Source organism: Dermochelys coriacea, chromosome 3, assembly GCF_009764565.3.
Source record: "Dermochelys coriacea isolate rDerCor1 chromosome 3, rDerCor1.pri.v4, whole genome shotgun sequence".
Taxonomy (NCBI): domain Eukaryota; kingdom Metazoa; phylum Chordata; order Testudines; family Dermochelyidae; genus Dermochelys; species Dermochelys coriacea.
In genome coordinates, this window is record NC_050070.1 from 196,075,817 (window position 1) to 196,093,224 (window position 17,408).

General features: G+C 37.9%; 1 protein-coding gene across 3 annotated transcripts in view; it reads right to left on the reverse strand.

Moving 5' to 3' along the window:
• UGP2 (UDP-glucose pyrophosphorylase 2) overlaps positions 1 to 17,408 on the reverse strand; it is a 40,267-nt gene that overhangs the window by 16,941 nt on the left and 5,918 nt on the right. For all 3 annotated transcript variants that reach the window (XM_043512041.1, XM_038394245.2, XM_038394244.2), the window contains exons 2-3: positions 13,917 to 14,044; positions 12,215 to 12,322 (exon numbers count right to left, since the gene is read on the reverse strand). In XM_043512041.1, the coding sequence (XP_043367976.1) occupies positions 12,215 to 12,322; positions 13,917 to 14,044 (236 nt within the window). The remainder of the gene's footprint in view (positions 1 to 12,214; positions 12,323 to 13,916; positions 14,045 to 17,408) is intronic.

Here is a 17,408-nt window from a genome sequence, read left to right on the forward strand (position 1 = left end):
CAGTCCTATAACAGGTTTAAACAAATCTAATACTCTTTTTACACCATCGTTGAGAAGAGATTTATGGCAAGTTTGGTTTTTTAAACTATCAAAGACAGTCATTTATGTACCCATTGAACCTAAAAAAAGACAGATTACGTACTCTGGAAGGTCTAGTAAGTAGCATCCTGGATTTTTGTGCATAATAAGATATGTAATTTAGTAAAAAGAGGAAGCATCTGTTCCTACATCAAGTCAGTAGGTGGAAAAGCGGGTAAACATGCAAGGAAAGCGATAGGTAAGCTTTCTAAAAAGCATGTGCGTGTACTATCCCCTAATGGTTTTAAGGATACTATCATGTAATCTGAGATACAATTTCCATAGTGTCAAAATCCCATACATTAGCCCTGATGTTTCCCTCCCCTTAAGTATGGCAAAGGGAGTGGAAGCAGGCTCAAAACAGCACTAATTCCCCTCTAGGACTTCTACTCTTACTTGCCCTTTCCCTCCCCAGAAATGGCAGTGGAGGAGGATGGGAAAATACAGATAACCTTCAGCAAATTGCAGCTTGGCTTCTAAAGGAGGTATATGCCACGGAGGAGGAAATTGGAGACTTTTACACAAGTGGGGTCTTCAGAAAGCACCTTTGCTCACCCAGTGAGATTTTGGAGAAATTCAGGTTCCTAAATTATGATTCTCCCATAGGTGTGGGGCAAACTCATTTTAAACACCCACAATCCTAGACTGTCACCATGTGATTCAGAGATTACAGCAAAGATTCAAATGTTGGTAATCTGGAATTTAGTCTGAGTTCCAATCCAACTCAACTATTGGCACCAACACAGAGGGCTGAGGGAGTACAAATCAAGTAAAAGGTCACTAGAATGTGCCTGAGCCAACCTAGTGTAACATCATCAATATCAGGTCTCCATGAAAGAGACACCTCCAAGAACAAATGTAAAAATAAAAAGGGCCTTTTCATATTATCTGTACAAGTACTTTATGTTGCAGAGTAACAGTACAGTTCTTCAGCAGGAATGTAACTGGCAATACCTAGGGTTATTCAACTAAAATTATGACAGAGGCGGCTTTCAAGTTCTGGACAGTTGGTTTATTTATAGCCTAGGAAGAGAAGCTCATTTATTCCAGGAAGAGAGGTGCAGAGAATTAAGAGACCAATATTAGAAGTCCAAGTTCACTTTTTTTTTTTAAAAAAAGTAATTTAAAAAAGAGCTACAGCCAGCTCACTGTAAAGTACATGGTAAAAGACAGCATTTTAAACCAGCACCAATCAAAGCTAAACTCAGCTACTCAAGGAATGAACAGTTATACATAGTCATGTTGCATTATTTTATGTTTATATTTAAATAGACATATACACACTGCTCCACATAATCCAGCAAAAGAGAGTAAGGCATTCTTGGTGGCAAGGCTATTTGAGACAAGCAGGAGGAGAATTTTTGTAGATTTTGAGAGCCATGGAATTTTACCCAGTAACTCCTCCATCAAGCCCATGGCTTTGGGTCAAGTTAAAGGAGAGAGTTTGTATGCCAAGCATGATTACTCAGTTACTGCAGTTACACTTCAAAGGAAAGAGAATTTGGATGCTTTAGAACAGGGATGGGCAATAATTTTCACAGGAGGGCCACTTCACGAATTTTGGTAAGTTATCATGGGCCGCACATTTCTACTATATTAATGGAGGGGATGCAGGGTCTGGGAGCGAGTTTGGGTGCAGGAAGGAGCTCCAGGCTTGTGCAGAGTGTTGGGGTGCAGGAGAGAGAGAGGGCTATAGGCTCTGGGAGGAAGTTTGGTGCAGGAAGGGACTCTGGGCTGGGGCTTGAGGTGTAGGGTCTGGGAATAAGTTTGAGTGTAGGAGGGGGTTCTGACCTGGCGCAGGGAGTTGGGGTGGGGTGCGAGGTGCAGGCTCTGGCCAGGAGGCGCTTACCACAGGCGGCTCCCGGCCAGCAGCACGGCTCAGGCAGGCTGCCTGCATTCCGTGGCCCCATGCCGCTCCCAGAAGCGGTTGCGGCCGGCTGCTGCTGGCACGTCTCTGCGTCCCAGTTGGGGGGGGGGGGGGGGAAACAGCAGGTCTCCATGCACTGCCCGCACCCATAAACACTGCCCCCGTGGGCCATATTTTGCCCACCCCTGCTTTAGAATGAACTTCAAAGAAAACTGCCATCTAGCCATCCTGGTCAAACAAAAGAATCACTACAAGTGATCCATTTGTTGGGAGGAAAATGTCATAAACAAGTCCATGAACTCTAAAATATTGGAAATGCACAGCTTTCGCAAGTCAAGCAACCAAGCTTTCAGAAACAACATTTGACCTTAGGCATTACCATACTGTATCAGGCCAGTGGTTCATCTACTCCAGTACTATAACAGTGATCAGTTATAGATGCTTCACAGTAGGTTTGAAACAAAAGGCATACAAGCCTGGCGTAAGACAAGTTTCACACAGTATACCAGCACAATTAAAAATCCCCTACGTCTTTTTTCCCCTTGCAGACTTTCCAGTATGACTGGTTACTTGAGAAACCAGACACTCTTCTCCCCAGCACACTCCTCAGAGCTAGAGCCTCCCATAAGGGGACAAATTACCAGCCAAAAGTTGTAAGGACACAGGTGGTGTGGAGGGAATTAACTGAAACACATTGTTCCCCTTCCCCAGAACTCATTCCACAGGGAATGGCAAAGTCCAGAGATTGCCATCCCCTTGAAAGCCATGGGAATCGCCCAGTATACAACGACTAGCATATTAGCATTATCCCTTACAAAAATCTCCACCTCCTCTAGAGAAAAGGGTTCAAGGCCAGCTGAAGACAGGGCCTCAGTACTGTCTGTGGTATTAGCCCAGCTCCTGCCCTTTCCCCACACACACACACAAAAAAAAGCCATGCATGTACTTGAATGACACCTGAGAATGCTCTGCATTCCCGCTGCAGTGTCTTTTTAATGCTATCCCCCCTCTGCATGGGAGAATGCTATCCCTCCCCTTGCCAGAGGGCAATTTGGAAACTGCAAAATTTGAAAGTAACAGGGGTTCCAATCAATTTTGCAGAAAGGATGAGCTGGCTACAGCTATCAAAGCTCAGCACCAGAATGTCCCACATTTGGGAGAAAACCACAAGGATTGGCCAGAAAGCAGTTGCATGGCATGGGGAAGGTCTCTTCTGATGAGCAGATAATGACCAAAGCTAGAGAAACACCACCAATATGTTTGGACTTTATATAAAAGTGTGTATGTGCAGGGAAATCCTTTAGCAACGTTATTCAGGAGCTAGGTGGCATAAGTAAGATCCTGGCAAGGGTCTTTGTTATGAGCAGGTTTTGAAAACATTAACATGCCAAACCATGGACAGAATGCGATCTTTATCCTAATGGCAGTCCCTCTGTGCTATTTCAAATGCACATCTGTTCAGGAATACCATCTGTTCATAGCAAATTTATTCTGTCTACAGTTCATCTATTCTGCTGTATTTTCAAGAGGAAGCACACAGAATACATAGAAGAGGCAGGACTCAGGATACAGTAACTTCACCGTATGCAAGATGTATCTGAGTGAACTACAAATGGGAGGAAAGCCTGATGGTTGCAAGTATGGATTTGTCAAAGCATGAGTGACTTATACAGCATAAGAGGGCATTTATATCGGAAAGTGGAAAGAATGAGAGGACAGCTACCTGATTCTGTGTGTGTGTTTAGGAAAGGCAGCACGCAGACATCTGCTTTCTGCAATTCTTACCTCAATGACTTGTCAAAAATGATGCATCCTTTAGATCATTTCACTCGGCTCTTATACACAGCACCCAAAAGAACTGTCCTATTACCCACCCATGAACATGTTAAGTGCTTCACTGAAATGCACAGGAAATCAATTCCTGCTCTAAGGAGCTTACATTATAAACATTGGATATGACGGACAAGTGAAGACAGACATATTGAGAAACAGAAGGGACAAGGAAGGACATGATTTACAGAAATAAGATTAGTATTACTCATTTTAGATATATACACTTCTTGGCAACGCAGGAGTTCGGGGCGCATTTAAGCTACATTTATTTTTTTTGTAGGCAATGCTGATGTGCATTTTTAAGGAGTGATGTGAATGAGGTGAGGCTTGGAGTTTGGCTAATAGATTTTACAAGTTTGTTCCAGGTGTAAGGGGCAATGTGGATGAAGGCATAGAGATTTGTGGGAGACAAAGGGAGCACAGACTGGCATCACAGGCAGAGCGGAGAGGAACACAGCACCCATGTTGATCAATATGTACCCAAGACACAGATTTTTTTTTTTTAAAAAAAAATAGGGTATAATAATGTGTTAATGATTCAACTCTAGAGGACTGGTTGAGTAATAGCACAAAATGGATACAATGACTATCTTGTCCTCAACCCTGGGAAACATAAGACTACTTGCTTGTGGGTAGGAGTTATTGAAATTTTTTTTCCTTCGTAACTCAATTTACTGAGATGAATCCAAGCAGGCAAGTTTAAGAATTTTTTTGATTTTATCATGCCCTTATCAAAATCCATGTATTACACAATCCCCTCCCATGCCTGAATCATGAAAGCTGCTCCCCTCACACCCCAGGTGATCTCACCATATCAACATAACACCTTGGGACTCCATTACCACAATTCCCTCCCAGTAGATTTTCCATCAGACCTTTTCGATCATTTGCAATTTATGCAGAATGACGTGCCAGGCTTACTCAAGTAGGATTAAGTTACATCCCTCTTCCCTCCCTCCCATGTTCTTTACTTTGGCTTTCTAAAAAGGGCCAGACTAATGTTAAGTTGATTCTCTTCTTCCTTAAGACGCGAAATAGGAATAGGTCCTAGCTGTAAAACTGGAGCCTTCTGACATAACTCTAGGAAAAAACACTTATTCATTTCATCTAAAATTGGTGACCTTTACTGTTATGGCCCCTAGGGTGTTAATTTTTTCCCAAAATTGGTGTTTGTTTCATCCCTGACCTCCATATTTTTAATACCTCCTCATCCCTGGGAGTTTATTATAAAGCTATCATCATCCCGTTTGATTTATAAACAAGTTTAATGATTGCTTTAGTATATTTTTATAATGTACTGTTTTGGAACATTCCAGACACGTTGGCAGAGGGAACTGAATACCCACCAATGCAACCTAAACTCCTGGACAACAAATGAGTTCCCCGGGCTAGACAGCACATGGAAGCTCAATTAGAAGTTCTGCTCCTGTTGAGCTCAGCTATGCCATTAAGCTGAAGCTCTCATTGAAATGTCATTTTTACAGAGCTGGTGAGCTTTGTAAGCTTCCTTGCTGTCATGGCTCCACTCCTTTTGGAAATTTCAAAACCCATCCAAGTAGCAGGAGAAATTAAACCACCTCAAAGGCATATGACATTTGACATTGTTTACAGGCTTTTAAGTCATTTAAAAACTCATGCACTCAAGTTTTCCAGCTCTGCACATCTTGAACTCCATTAACTATGGGTCAAGACTATAAATGCCAGAGTTCTCATATGTTTAAAAAAGACCACATACCAAATTGATTCAACAATAATCAAAAGCACCAGTTCTCATTAGGGACACTATAATAAACCGTATTTGGAGTTTTGAGGTCCAAGTGTTTGAGATATAACATTCCCAAGTCAAAAATCAGGAATTTTCAAGAAACTGATAGTTTAAAAAATCAGAAACTGTCATAACTAATGCTTTGCTTTGTCAGATTTCCAACAAACTTCCCAAAAAGACAGCCTCTACATGAGCAGCTCTGGCAAAATGTGGGGTTTGTGTGTTAAAATACGAGTTGGACATAACAGAAAGTTAGTCACAACTTTAACTATGGCAAGACTCTTATTTCTGGAAGAAAGGAGATCAATGAAAAAGCTGAGGAGAGCATAACAGTGCTAAAGATACACACACACAGATTTCCCCCTTTCTCCACAAGTAAACATTACTCATGAAGAACTCAGTGTTCAAGTCTGTATTTTGAGGCCTTTCTAAAATTATAATTCTTCCTTCCTGCTTATGAGTTACCTAATGTTCCACTGCTTAATCAACTTCTATGAGAACAGAATTATCAATATTTATCTAACAAATGCCCTAGTCGTGCTCACCAGCATAGAACATCACTATTGAAGTGATATTGGACATCAGTAGAAATGTGTTTTATATGAGCAGCTTTCACTCTCTGAGTATCTGAAAGTGCTTTAGAAAAAAGTAATGGGTTAAACACTGATAGTGTACCAAAAGGGTAGGCAAACAGAGAATAGGTCTCAGCCTTGGACAGTAGAACTGTAATTTAGAAAGTCAGGGTACTGACTTTATTCCTTCTATCTTTTTGAACATGCTGAGAGATTTAGATTCCACTTAGCCCATCACATATCAACACAAGAGAGCTCTATGATCCATTTTATCCCAAGGATCACAACTATCACATAGCATTGTTAGCACCTAATGTTAGCACTGGATGACTCCAAGTTTTTATAAATTCCAAGGCCAGAAGGAACTATTATGATGATCTAGTCTAGTCTGCATTCTACAGGAGGTCATAGAACAACCCCAAGATAATTCCTAGGACAGATCTTTTAGAAAAGCATCCAATCCTAATTTTAAAAATTGTCAGTGATGGAGAATCCACCACAACGCTGGGTAAATTGTTGCAATGATTTACCCTCATTTAAAAATGTAGGCCTTATTTCCAGTCATCTGAATTCAACTTCCTAATACTGGATCACAGTATACCTTTCTCTGCTAGATTGAAGAGCCCATTCTTGATATTTGTTCCCCATGTAGTTATTTATAGACTGTAATCAAAATCATCCCTTAAACTTCTTGTTGTTAAACTAAATAGATTGAGCTTCTTGAATCACTATATGGTAGATTTTCTAATCCTTTGATCATTCTCACGGCTCTTCTCTGAACCCTCTCCAATTTATCAACATTTTTCTTGAACTGTGGACACCAGAACTGGACACAGTATTCCAGCAGCAGTTGCACCTGTGCCAAATACAGAGGTAAAAAACTCTCTACTCCTACCCAAGATTCCCTGTTTATGTATCCAAGGATTGCATTTGCACTTTTGGCCACAGCATTGCACCGTGAACTCATCTTCAGCTGTTATCCACCAGGACCCCCAAATCTTTTTCAGAATCACTGCTTCTCCCATCCTGTTAGTATGGCCTACATTCTGTGTTCCTAGATGTATACATTTAGCCATATTAAAACTTGTATTGTTTGCTTGCATCCAGATCTCTCTGTAGCAGTGATCTGTCTTCATTATTTACCACTTTCCCCAATTTGTGTGTGATCTCCAAACTTTATCAGTAATAATTTTATTTTCTTCCAGGTCATTGATAAAAATATTAAACAGCATAGGGAAAAAAACTGATATCTTTAGGATCTCACTAGAAACACACCTGTTTGGCAGTGGTACTCCATTCACAATTATATTTAGAGACCTATCAGTTAGCCAGTTTTTAATCCATTTAATGTGTGCCATGATATAAAATTAACATTCTAGTTTTTTAATCAATGTCATGTGGTACCAACTAAAATGCCTTACAGAAGGCAAAGTCTGTTACATTAACATTATTACCTTTATCATCAAAACTTGTAATCTAATTTAAAAAAATCAAGTTAGTTCAACAAGATCTATTTTCTATAAACCCATGTTGATTGGCATTAATTATATTACCCTCCTTTAATTCTTTATTATTCAAATCCCATATCAGCCACTCCATTATCTTGCTCAGGATTGATGTCAGATTGACAGTTCTCTAACTACCCAGTTGTCCCATATATCCTCTTTATATATTGGCGCAACATTCACTGTCTTTCAGTCTTCAGGAACTTCCTGGTGACTTATTGGAAGAAAAAAAAAATTAACTGTCTAGTGAGCTCCTGAATCAGCTCTTTGAAAACTCTTGGATACAAGTTTTCCAGACCTGCAGATTTAAAAGTGTCCAACTTTAGTAGCTGTTGTTTAACATCTTCCTAAAATACTTGTGGAATGGAGACAGTTGTTCCCTCTCTCCAAACACAGAACAGAAATGTACTGAACACTTTGCTTTTCTCCTCTATTATTGATAATTCTACCATTTCTATCTAGTAATGAACCAATACCATAGTTAGGATTCTTTTTGTTCCTTATATACTTAAACTCCGTGTTGTCCTTAACTCTGCTGGCCATAGATTTCTCATGTCCCTTTGTTTCCCTTATCAATTTTCCCTTATCAATTCTCAGCTTCTGATTTATATTCATTACTCTCTACTTCCCCTTTCTTCCATTTGTTTGTTGGTTTTTATAGCTGCCTTCATTTGCACTCTATGCCACATTGATGTTTTAACCAATATGGCCGTCTTACTTGCTTGTGTTTTTTTGGCATCTAGTAAAGTGTTCTTAAACAATTTCCAGTTATTCATATTTATCTGATTTAAATTCTTCCTCCTAGCTGATTTAGCTCATAGTTGTTTCCAACTTTGTGAAATTGGCCATATTAAAGCACAAAGTACATACAACTGGTCTGGACTTCATTCTGTTTGCACATTAAAAATATGATCAGGTCACAACCACTTGTACTTAAGTTACTATAAATTTTTAGTTCTGTGTTCAGTTCCTCTCTCTCAGTCAAGATAAAGTGTAATGTAGAATTCCTCTGTGTTGGATGCAATACTTTTTGAGTTAGGAATCTATCTATAACATTTAGAAATTTCAAGGATGTTTTAGTACAAGCAACACGAGACATCCAGCATAGATCACTCAAATTCAAGTCCCCCATAATCATGTAGCTTTTTTTCCCTTCACATTGTAAATAGGTGAGTAAGGAGCCAATCACCCTTTCTCTATTGTGATTTGGTGGTCTGACCTCCACTAACACATCTTGTGCTTTATCTGTTAGGACACTGATCCATAAGCATTCAAGATCATTTTCTTCCAAGTTATCAGTGACTTCGAAACACACAATACCACCTTTGACAGAGAGCCAGTCCCCCTCTCTTTTTGCCCATCCAATCCTTCCTAAATAGATTACCATTGATTTTAACATTCCAATCACAAGAACTATCCCACCAGGTTTCAACAACAACAACAACAACTAGATCAAATTTATGCTCACAGATCAGTAATTCCAATTCTTCTTGTTTGTTACCAAGGCTCCTAGCATTGGCACATAAATTATTTGACTGCCTCTCCATGTCCTCTGGTTCCTTAATTAATTTAGTTCTCAATATCTTGATTTTGTGCTGACAGCTCATATCTTCCCTTTGTTTACTGTACTCTTTTTTGTTATTACTTTAAGGCCCTCCTATTACTACTACTTTAATTTGGGATTTGTACACATTACTTAAGGGACAAAGCCATGAGTGACAGAACTCCAGCCATAAATATATCAGACCTCAGCAATCATGCTTTGGACAAACTTAGAGTTCAGCTTTACACACATTATTAATATGCAGTTATGCTTAGAATATTAACTGATAATGTAGGTGCAGGTAACTGTCATATGGCAGATTAGATATTCAATATGTCACAAGCTGTAAAAGCTTGAGCTTTCCTTTGTTGTGACAGCAATTGGGTTTTGAGTCTAATACCAAACTTAAGGCAAGATACTTTTATACACACAATTTTTATAAGATTTTGTCCTTGGATACAAATATAAAATGAATTTCAAGGGGGTAACGAGGCAGATTTACCATCATTCATATGCAAGAAAAAATATTGGAATGAAGCTATAAGCTTCATGCAAGCTCCAAACAAACCTGGTGGAGAAAATAAAGCTGTTTATTGGAGCAATAAGTGTTTCTATAAAGGTAAGCATTGTTCAATTATTATACCATGACACCAGAGATAATTATTCTTAGTTAAATAAATTTTATGTAGTAGTAGGAACAGGGAAGGAGGATTTTTTCCACCTGAAAGTTGTTTGTTTACCTCAATAGTATTTGTAAAGTAAGTAGTGTAGTTTGATTCAGAGTTCATGGTAGGTAAGGGGATAACAGCTATGGTTTTTGAGCAAGACACCTGAATACTCTAAGTGGCATGATGATGCAGAGCTATGGAATGATACAATTTAAAAAAAAAAAAAAGTGATCACAGGTCACATGAACAGGCTGTACGGCTGAAGGATGTTTAGTCACCAGGTGAAGAACCAGCGAAGCAGAAGACAGGTGAGATACTCATTTCCTCCCCCAATATAGCCCTTCTTTCAGCCACGAGCTAAAATGACCCTTTTATTTGTGCTTTGAGAACAGACACTGAAATTTATATCATAGCCCTCCAACTGCTAAATATTAATCAGCAATGACTAAGATATTGCTGAATTGACATTTTATTTTACAACTGCCTCCAGAAGTCACACCAGACCCAAACTGAAGAATAATCATACTGGTACTGGCCTCTACACTGTATATAGCTATTTTTCTACAGTATTGGTATCTGGTACATGGGGCAATATGGGAGGTACATTTTTCTCCCACCAGAGAGACTTCACACAAAGTAGGACAGAGTGTCCTAGACTTTAAGGCCAGAAGGGACCATTGAGATCATCTAGTCTGACCCCCTCCACACTGCAGGCCACAGAACCTCACCCACCCACTCTTGTAATAGACCCATAGCCTCTGGCTGAGTTACTGAAGTCCTCAAATCATGAAAATAAATTTTAAAGTTAAGATAACTAGATTTGGAAGAAACGTAGGGCTTGTCTACACTTAAAATGCTATAGCGATGCAGCTGCACTGCTGTAGCACTTCAGTGAAGACACTACCTATGCCAACGGGAGACATTCTCCCATTGGCATAGGTACGCTAGCTCCCTGAGAGGCAGTAACTAAGTTGACAGGAGAATTCTCCCATTGGTCTAGTGCCATCTATACCGGGGTTAGGTCTGTTTAACTGTGTCCCTTAGGTGGGTGGATTTTTCACACCCCTGAGCAACGTAGTTATACTGACCTAATTTCCTAGTGTAGACCAGACCTTAGACTCACTAAAAGGGTATACCTACACTGCAAAGTCATCAACAACACTGTTGTCTTTCACGGGTACTTAACACCCTCCCCCCACCCGCAAAAGGCAAAAGTTTTGCCGACACAAGCGGCAGTGTGAACGCGCCTTTGTCACTGCTCGCAGGGCTGGAAGTATTTTGTTGGCAGAAGTGCTGACAAAGTATCGACAAAGAACGTTTACACACGCTGACTTTTAGCAACAAGGCTTGTTGCTAAAAGCTGCATGACATAGACAAGCCCCAAGACGTCATCATTTTTCAACACCACTTTGGACAGCAGCTTCAGCATCTGTTCTGCAGGCAGCTTGAACAACCTGCTTTTCAGCTGCAAAGTGAATCTTTAATTCAATCACTGCTGACAAATAGCATAGGGGCAAACAATGCCAGTCAACTCATGAGTATACTAACATCTCATGACTGCAATTCAGTTTTAATATACCAGGTTACTGTTCTGGGAGAGCAAAAGTTCTCGCATTCATAACTAAAAGTTAGATGTGTAAACAGCCAAGAAAGAGCCTAGGGCCATAGATGAATTGATTAAAAACAGGGTTTGGTTCAGTGAACAATGCTTACCTTTATAGAAACACTTCTGGAGAAAATCTACTGTTTTTTGTTGCACCCTCTCACTTCAAAAAGTAAATTTTTTCCCCACTTTATACAATACTGCAGGGAAATTGTACTCTTTAAACAACACTAACTGTATTCCTAATTCTTGGATTTTATATAAACTAAACTATTGTAAAGCAGAAAAAGTTTTGAGCTATAAAATCCAGGCCACTTACTATGTATCTCTTTCTATGTTTCTCTTTAGTAAAAACTGATTGTCAGAGACAATCTCATCTGGGATTTGCAACATGTTTTCATTTGGGGAAGGGGTAGGATGGAGACTCTAGATGCCCTACATACTCCCGACATCACAAATTACCTTTCATTGCAAAGCATCAGATTAAACAGAAAAGTTATATTTATTACCATTTTCTTTAGGCAATGGACAACAGAATAATACTAGGGGAGAACTTACGTACATATGTTAAGCAGGACCTTATTCATGATGTTCATGAATATGTACAACATAGACCCATGTTTTAGTTCTCTCTGCAATAAAGATTTATTTAAATTGTTATTCCATTTTATCTTAAACACAGCAATTATGTGCTTTGTATTGTTGGCAATATATTTCAATGCAAGCAGTGATTACTAATTTTAAGATCCCATTGGCTGTTGTCATTTTATTGCAACTTACAGAGTCTTCTGGAGGTCTCTGAATCTTCCCCCAGTCAACAGAAGGTCCCTTTTCTTGCAAGAATCTGTGGAATAGCTTCTTAAACCCTTCAAGGTCTTTTTTAGTGTGCTACAAGAGGGAGAGAGTGGATGAGTTTTAGAAATAATGGTATTTTGTGTTTACATATGTTTATCACAAAAGCATTTTACAAACCTGATGTACAATCTGTTCATAAGAATCATTCATCCAACATTTAAATGCAGCCAACTTTGGGGTGAAACAGAGCAACACTGCATAACACCTTAGGACAGGAACCACAGAACACCTTATCCCTGAAACTGCAGGGAGAATTTAGGGGAAAAAACGGCCAAAGTTTTCAAACCAAAGTGCCGGTAGTGCAGGTCCTAAATAAGTACTAAATCTCACTAAGTTAATGGTTCCGAGTTTCTACAAGCTCCCACCAAAAAAAATCAGGACACTTATTTGAAAATGTTAGCAAATACATAACTACCTAAATTAAGTTTGGCCAGGACCTCAAGGTATAATGTTCCTATTCCTTTAAGGACGTAGGATCTTTAATAACCAGAAATGGTGAAAAGTTCAGTAATAACTCAGAGGCAAGTGTAACCCTCTGAGTCACCAGCATCACTTCCTTCAATAACCTAAGTTTTCCTTGGAAGTTGCTCCTCCACATAAGGTCCAGGCCTAACCCTACTCTTTTTTCAAGATTACACAGAATCACAGCACATTCTAAAAAGTAGGAATTATATTAGTCTGAGTACACAACTGCAGTCATATACCAAGTATATTGTCCTTACACAGAAGATCCATTTAAAAAAAAAAAAAAAAAACAACAAAAAAAACCTTGAGAGGGAAAGACTACAAAGTCATCCTCAGAAATTTCAGAGAACAGGCAACTTTGTGTGCGTCTTGCTAAAATTTTAGTTTCAGTCAAATTGTTAAAACAATCGCTGAATAAAAAGGTGTTCACGCTGACTACTTTGTCACATTTCAACAGCTTGACTGTTTGTTACTCAACTTGTGTTCTCTTCTAAAATTGGCTCTGATTTTAAAAAATTCAGAGTAAATTCAGGTGCTCTTCCAAGCACCATGAGAAGTGATTAAAATTCTCTAAACTAAGTGAACGTTTTATGTTCTTGGATATGTTTATGTGGCTATTATAAACATTTACATATTTTTATAATTTCAGTTTCAATTTGATTGGGGAGAGAAAATATTACAACTTTAACACCTTCACTTTTTCAAATTCTTCATATTCTTTCAATTGAAATTTAAGTTTTATATACAGTATGGAACCACTAGCAATTAGACTATTGGTTAGTTTATGTAGTGTATGATTTAAAAAATTTAACAGAGACGGACAGTCTCATTTTTGCGTCCATTGAAGACATGCTTTTTCAAACTGTGGAGCAGGAGGGGAGGAAAAGGTGTGGAGAAACAGGTTTTATTTGTGAACATTTCCAGCTACCAATTCAATAATTCATTAGCTTGGTGGCCAAAAACCTTGAGTACTAGTCTGCCACATTCAACCCTTAAACTAAGAATCATCTCTCTTCCTCTTCTTCCTATTTTGTACCATCTCTTCCCTATTATGTGTTTTGGCCAGTCTCTCTCTCTCTCTCTCTCTCTCTACAAAATTAATTTAAACAAGAGAAAAGTTATATAGAGGCATTTTCAGAGTTACATTTTTTGTAGTCCTTACCTCTAGCTCATTCTCAGGTGCAGTTCCAAGTATTTTGTCAAGTTCCACTTTCATTGAATATTCCAGTTCTTGTCGAATGACTTCTTGAAACTGGGATGTGCCAGCTTGAGACATTGCTTTTCTGTAATCTTTTTTAAAAAGATAAGAAAGAAGTTGAAGGGTGGGAAAAATCATACCTTCACTAAACTCCAAGCAACTTGTTTAATGCATCTAAAAGCAGCAATGCCGTAGACATCTTTTTTAAAAAAATTATATATATATATATAAAAATCCAGACTTGTTTTGTTGCTGTATTAATGTACCCAGAAAAATACAAGTGGCCCATCAAAAATCTCTTATGTATAAATACCAAGTAGTTTGGAGTAGAACAAAAGGCATAGAAAAGTAAGAATAATTTCAAGAAATAATCTAGATCCAACTTTCTGTGAAGAGAAACTTGGACTCAGTCAACTGCATCATGATATTGAACTAGAATAGCAAAGAAAATATAATAAGGCTCTTCAGCAATACGTGTTTGTTTTCCACAGTGTGCATTTAATAAAGACTAACCTGTCTGACCAAAAATAAAAAATATGTTGTAGTAATCTAGACAGTGAACTTTCAGGCTGTCCTCAATTAGTCAGTTCCAGGTATCTGTCTACATAACCTGTCTTTATCATGAGCATTTTCATACTGTAATATGTTACAAAGCAACCTAAAGAAATAGTTTGCCTATCACTTCAGCATGCACTTTGCCGCTGAAAGCTGATTATTCATATTTACAGAGATAAATAAATGATCAATAAGGTCTGCAAATATTGATCCATAGTATGTCAAAGGGTAAATCAGAAAATAGTTACTGCCACTTTTCTTCCCCCCTTCACTGTTACCAAAGTAAGCATCTTGGACATGAGAGTAATCTCAGAAGACTTTGCTTAATTTAATTTCTGCTGATTCCCTTAAGCAATCACTTCTCTGTAACAGAGAAAAAACTATTGCCAAATATAACTGGGATTTAGAAACATCCTGAACAGTTGTTTAAGGAGGAATAGGAAAAAGCTGCTTCAAATGAAGTGAGTTGTATTTACAAAGATTATTCAGAGAGGAAGCGGTGCTTAAAAGAAAAGTTAATATAGACTAGTAATTAAAATAAAATATTCCACTGAAATATTTTTGTAATAATGCAAGATGCACATTTGTTTTAATAGTGAAGTTGTTTATACAACTCAAAACTGTGTCAGAATTCAGTGACTCTGTAATTACAACTTTCCTGACTGCACTGTCTTGCAGATAGGGAAAAAAGAGTGTTACAATGCACATACTGTGGTGCAACATGGGGGAAAAGCAAGTCCAGGACACCTGCTACAATTCCTAATCACTAAAAACAAACGTTTAATTTTATAGAAAAAGAATAAATAACCTTTTAGACTCTTTTTTAATTTTCAAATGTACATGCAGCTCTTCTTTTAAAGAGAAATTCTGGTATTTATTCCTACAATAAAATGTCTACCAGTTTATTACTTTTTTAAAAACAACTGGAAGTGCTATTTTTTCATTCACAGTTTGAGTTGATGTAGCAGGTTCCTTTACAGAAGCTTAAGCAGCATCCTAAGATGCAACACACTTTGTAAGTATTTGTAGTCTTTGATGCATGTTGTAACATACGTCTCCAAATTCAGCAACAACTTTAGGACCCAATCTGTACAAATCAGGATCCCAATTATCACATATCAGAAGAAACAATGCAATTACCAAATTCCCCAGACAGAGTACTGTTCTTGTGAAATACTAACTATGTTTAAAAAAGCAAGTTAACTTATCCAAACTTATCCTTATGTTGGAAAATCTTGTTAATTCACATTGATTGGGAGACCCATTGCAAGTCACTGAGTATTATGACTTTGCACGTAAGGGAATAAAACAAATTTTGTGATTGATTTATTTGTGATAATATTTCTAATCAGTGTTTTGTAATATATTACTAAAATGTAATTACTCTTACAGAATGAGACCTCACTGAAGTACTAGGCTATTAATTTTTTTGCTGAAATGTCAAGCTGTTGCTTTGTGCATGTGCGACCTATGAAATGCAGAGACTAGCAGAGTCCTGACTACACAGCCTTTCTTCATTCTAACTCTAAGCACCCAAAAATCACTGACTTTGAAGGCCTTGTCTTCATACACTAAGTTTATTTAAAAAAAAAAAAACAAAAAAACCCACACATTTAAATCCGAATATAGATGACACTGATTGTAGTCTTAGCATGTTAGCTAGTCAAGGTAAACCCCAGGATTCACTCAAGCAGCAATTAAGTGCCAAAATCACAATTTGGCTTGTCCACATTAGAATTTTAATGTGTGGTAATGTTTTGGGGTGGAGGGTGGAAGGCAGAAGGGGTTAAGTGCACACATAGTCCAAAATTATTATACTTTTAAATAAAAGTTATGGAAGTGGAAAAGTTATTTTTAAAATTTAGCCTATTAATAGTCTTGTCAAAACAGAAAAAAGGCCATAGTGCGTTATTTGTTGAAAAGACAAATACATGTAGGTCCAAAACTGGATTCAATTTAAGTTAAATTAGTCTGGTAAGAAATTACAAGTGAAATGGGAAGGACTCCTAAAGAGTGCAGAGTTATAAGAGAAATAGTTGTGTGAATTTCAGCTCCATTCCATTAACATCAAGCTATAAATGAAAGCTGAGATTTGTCAATAAGTGGCAGATCTTTTTAAAGCAATGTATATATGTTTAATGCAGCATCAACAAGATTTTTTTTTTGGTAATTGGTGCATAGAGATGTATAAGTGCACGTGCTTAAGGGAAACATATGTAATTATTCATTCAGATGAAGACCGGCCTTTATTTTGGACTACATGTGTTTAAATGCTCTGCTGAATAAATGCCATAACCCTATATTTTCTGCCAAACGGTCTGTAAAAGTTTATTACCTTGTGTTATTTAATCAAAAATAATGGAATTATCAGAAGAATATTGTTTAAATGTACAGAATATGACAAAATAAAATAACGCCTTCATGTTCTACTGCTTAAGTATTTAATTGCAAGCCACAAGATTTCTCTTATTGTTACTAAGGAAGTTTAAGAGTCTAATAGGATTTGGCGTGAGCAGGAGAAAGCCATAATTTCCTATGCCTCTAAGACAGGGGTAGGTAACCTATGGCATGCGTGCCAAAGGCGACACGCAAACTGATTTTCACTGGTCCGGGGGCTCTGCATTTTAATTTAATTTTAAATGAAGCTCCTTAAACATTTTAAAAACCTTATTTACTTTACATACAATAGTTTAGTTATATATTCTAGACTTATAGAAAGAGACCTTCTAAAAATGTTAATGTATTACTGGCATGCGAAACCTTAAATTAGAGTGAATAAATGAAGACTCAGCACACCACTTCTGAAAGGTTGCCAACCCCTGCTCTAAGACCTTCTCACAAAGAGAATTACATTCATGTGTCTGCAACACCACTGCCCAAAGCAGAGTGAAATAAACACAC